We start from the raw sequence: 3,498 nt of genomic DNA, 5'->3' as shown, positions 1-3,498 counted from the left end.
CTGTACTCGAAACCTCTCGTGATGAAGGCCAACATACCATTTACCTTCTTTACCACCTGCTGCTCCTACATGCTTACCTTCAGCGACTGGTGCACAAGGACACCCAGGTCCCACTGCACACTCCCGTCTCCCAACTTACAGCCAGTCAGGTAGTAACCTGCCTTCTTGTTTTTGCTTCCAAAGTGAACAACCTCACATTTATCCAAATTATACTGTATCTGCCATTGATGTGGCAACTCACCCAAACTGTCCTGACCATGCTGAAGGATCTCTACACCCTCCTCACAGTTCACCCTCCCACCCAACTTGGCATCATCTGCAAACTTGGGAATGTTGCACTTTGTTCTCTCATCCAAATCATTAATATATATTGTGAATAGCTGGGGTCCCAGCACCTATCCCTGTGGCACCCCACTAGCTACTGCCTTCCAATTGAAAAGGACCCATTAATTCCTACTCTGTTTCCTCTCTGCCAAACAGTTTTCTATTCATCTCAATACACTTCCCCCAATCCCATGCGCATTAGTCTTGCACAATAACGTCTTATGCAGGACTTAGTCAACACTTTATGGAAGTTCGAAATATACTATATCGACTGGCTCCCCCTTGGCAACTCTACTAGTTACATCTTCATAGAATTCAGACAGATTTGTCAAGCACGATTTCCCCTTCATAAATCCACGCTGACTCTGTCCGAACCTGCCAGTGCTTTCTAAATGCTCTGCTATAAAATCCTTGACAATGGATTCAAGAATTTTCCCCACTATCGCTGTTAGTCTTACCGGTCTATAATTCCCTGTTTTCTCTCTACCTCCCTTTTTGAATATTGGAGTGACATTAGCCACCCTCCAATCTGCAGGGACTGTTCCAGAGTCGATAGAATCCTGGAAGATGCCCAGGAATGTATCCACTATTTCTACAGCCACTTCCTTAACTACTCTGGGATGTAGATTATCAGGCTCTGGGGATTTATCCACCTTCAATCCCAACAATTTTCCCAGCACCATTTCACTACTAATATTCATCTCCCTCAGTTCTTCTCCTTCACTAAATCTTGCCTCCTCCAACAATTCTGGAATCTCATCTGTATCCTCTTTTGTGAAGACAGAACTAAAGTATGTATTCAGTTCCTCAGCCATTTCTTTGCCCCTTGGTTATACATTCCCCCATTTCTGTTTGTAGGGGCCCTACATTTGTCTTTGCCAATCTCCTTCTCTTCACATACCTATAGAAACTCTTAGCGTCAGTCTTTACGTTCCCTGCAAGCTTATTTTCCCTTCTTAATCAATCCCTTGGTCCTTCTTTGCTGAATTCTCAACTGCTCCCAATCCTCAGATTTATTATTTTTCTTGGCCACTCTGTACGCTTCTTCCTTGGATCAGACACTATCTCTAATTTCCTTTGTAGCCCATGGATTGGCCCTCTTACCCATTTTACTTTTGCAACAGACAGGAATAAACAGTTGTTGCAGATCTCCCGTGCGTTCCTCGAATGTTTGTCATTGCCTACCCATTGTCATCCCTTTAAGTAACTCTCCCTAATCTATTAAGGCCAACTCACACCTCATATCCTCGTAGTTTCCTTTATTAAGGTTCAGCACCCTAATCTCTGAATCAACTACCTCAGTCTCCATCTTGATAAAAAAATTCTATCGTGTTATGGTCGCTCTTCCCCAAGGGGTCTCGCACAGCTAGATTGGCAATAATTCCCTTCTCATTACATAGCGCCCAGTCTCTCTGTAGTTGGTTCCTCCACATATTGGTATGGATATTCCGTATATACTCCAGGAATTCCTCCTCTACAGCATTGAGGCTAATTTGATTTCCCAATCTGTGTGCAAATGAAAATCATGCATGATCACTGATATTCCCTTGTCACATGCACGTCTAATTTCCTGTTTAATGTCATTCCCAACATCACCACTGCAGTTTGGGGGTCTATATATGACACCTACTTATGTTTTTTGCCCCTTGGTATTTCTCAACTTTACCCATACAGACTCCACATTGTCAGAACCAATATCCTTTCTCACTGTTGTGTTAATTTCCTCTTTAATCAGCAATATCACTCCACCACTTTTTCCTTTTTGCCTGTCTGTGACTCCCTCCCCCAAACACGGTGACGGGGAGAGGGTCTGCGTCTGTGTCTCCCCCACACGTTGACGGGGCGGGGCTCTGTGCCTGTGTCTCCCCTACACGGTGACGGGGCGGGGGTCTGTGTCTGTGACACCCCCACCACACGGTGACGGGGCGGGGGTCTGTGTCTGTGACACCCCCGCCACACGGTGACGGGGCGGGGGTCTGTGCCTCTGACCCCCCCACACAGTGATGGGGCGGGGGTCTGTGTCTGTGACTCCCCCCCCACACGGTGACGGGGTGGGGGGTCTGTGTCTGTGTCTCCCCCACCCCACACACACGGTGACGGGGCGGGGGTCTGTGTCTGTGACCCCCCCACACAGTGACGGGGCGGGGGTCCGTGTCTGTGACCCCCCCACCCCACACACACGGTGACGGGGCGGGGGTCTGTGTCTGTTACTCCCCCCCGACACGGTGATGGGGCAGGGGTCTATGTTAGTGACTCCCCTCCACACACGGGGACAGGATCAGAACAGGCTCCAGATTGCCTGGTGTCGAGAGACTTACCCATGTTTGCCTTTTCTTACTCGGCTTGTTTGGGTAGCTGGGTCCTAGGCAGGCAGCGTGGTACGTGGCTCGACATTTGTTACAGTCCAGCAGATGCTGCATGGAGAAAGCAGACAGGGCTCAGCTAAACCAGTGACTGTCATTACCACAGATCACATCACAGCCAACCAATCACTTCTCCAGTGGGATTCCTGATTGCTAATTCATCACTACATGTGTGAACACAGCAAGATCACACACACGCACACTAACACAGGAAGGAAAAACAATTTTGTAAACACACTAACCTCCTCGGAGCAGAGATGGTTAAGGGGAGGGACTGAATTAAGGAGCACAAAATCACCGGGGACAGGAACATTCGATTGGGTCGATGAGGGAGACACCGTTGCCAGGAGCAGGAGGGTCAGTCACCAGAGGGACATGGACTAAGGAGCATAGGGGCAAGGCCCAGAGAAAGGTGGGGTGGTGGGGTGGCGAGGAAAAGGAAGAGAATTTGTTTATTCACACAGTGAGCCGTTGTTATAATCCGGGAGGCACCAACTAAAAGCAGGCAGATTCAACAGGAACTTTCAAAAAGAGGAAATCAGGGAAATACGGGAAGGGTAAATACCTGCAGCAGGCACGATGAGCCAAATGATCACCTCCAGTCATCGGATGAGGTTGATTTGTGACCTGGGTTGTAGCACTTCCTCAGCACTGACCCTCCGACAGTGCGGCGCTCCCTCGGCGCTGACCCTCCGACAGTGCGGCGCTCCCTCGGCGCTGACCCTCCGACAGTGCTGCGCTCCCTCAGCGCTGACCCTCCGACAGTGCTGCGCTCCCTCAGCGCTGACCCTCTGACAGTACGGTACTCTGT

The 3,498-nt window shown here is 49.3% G+C and overlaps 1 protein-coding gene across 1 annotated transcript in view; it reads right to left on the bottom strand.

Moving 5' to 3' along the window:
- Nucleotides 1-3,498, bottom strand: part of LOC109924675 (histone-lysine N-methyltransferase 2B-like) — a 21,042-nt gene that overhangs the window by 9,525 nt on the left and 8,019 nt on the right. The window contains exon 5 of the mRNA XM_048620601.1: nt 2,643-2,738. Coding sequence (XP_048476558.1) covers nt 2,643-2,738 — 96 coding nt within the window. The remainder of the gene's footprint in view (nt 1-2,642; nt 2,739-3,498) is intronic.

Source organism: Rhincodon typus, chromosome 47 (assembly GCF_021869965.1).
Source record: "Rhincodon typus isolate 14 chromosome 47, sRhiTyp1.1, whole genome shotgun sequence".
NCBI lineage: Eukaryota > Metazoa > Chordata > Chondrichthyes > Orectolobiformes > Rhincodontidae > Rhincodon > Rhincodon typus.
The sequence above is the reverse complement of the archived record's forward strand: the minus strand, read 5'-3'. Positions and strand labels throughout refer to the sequence as shown.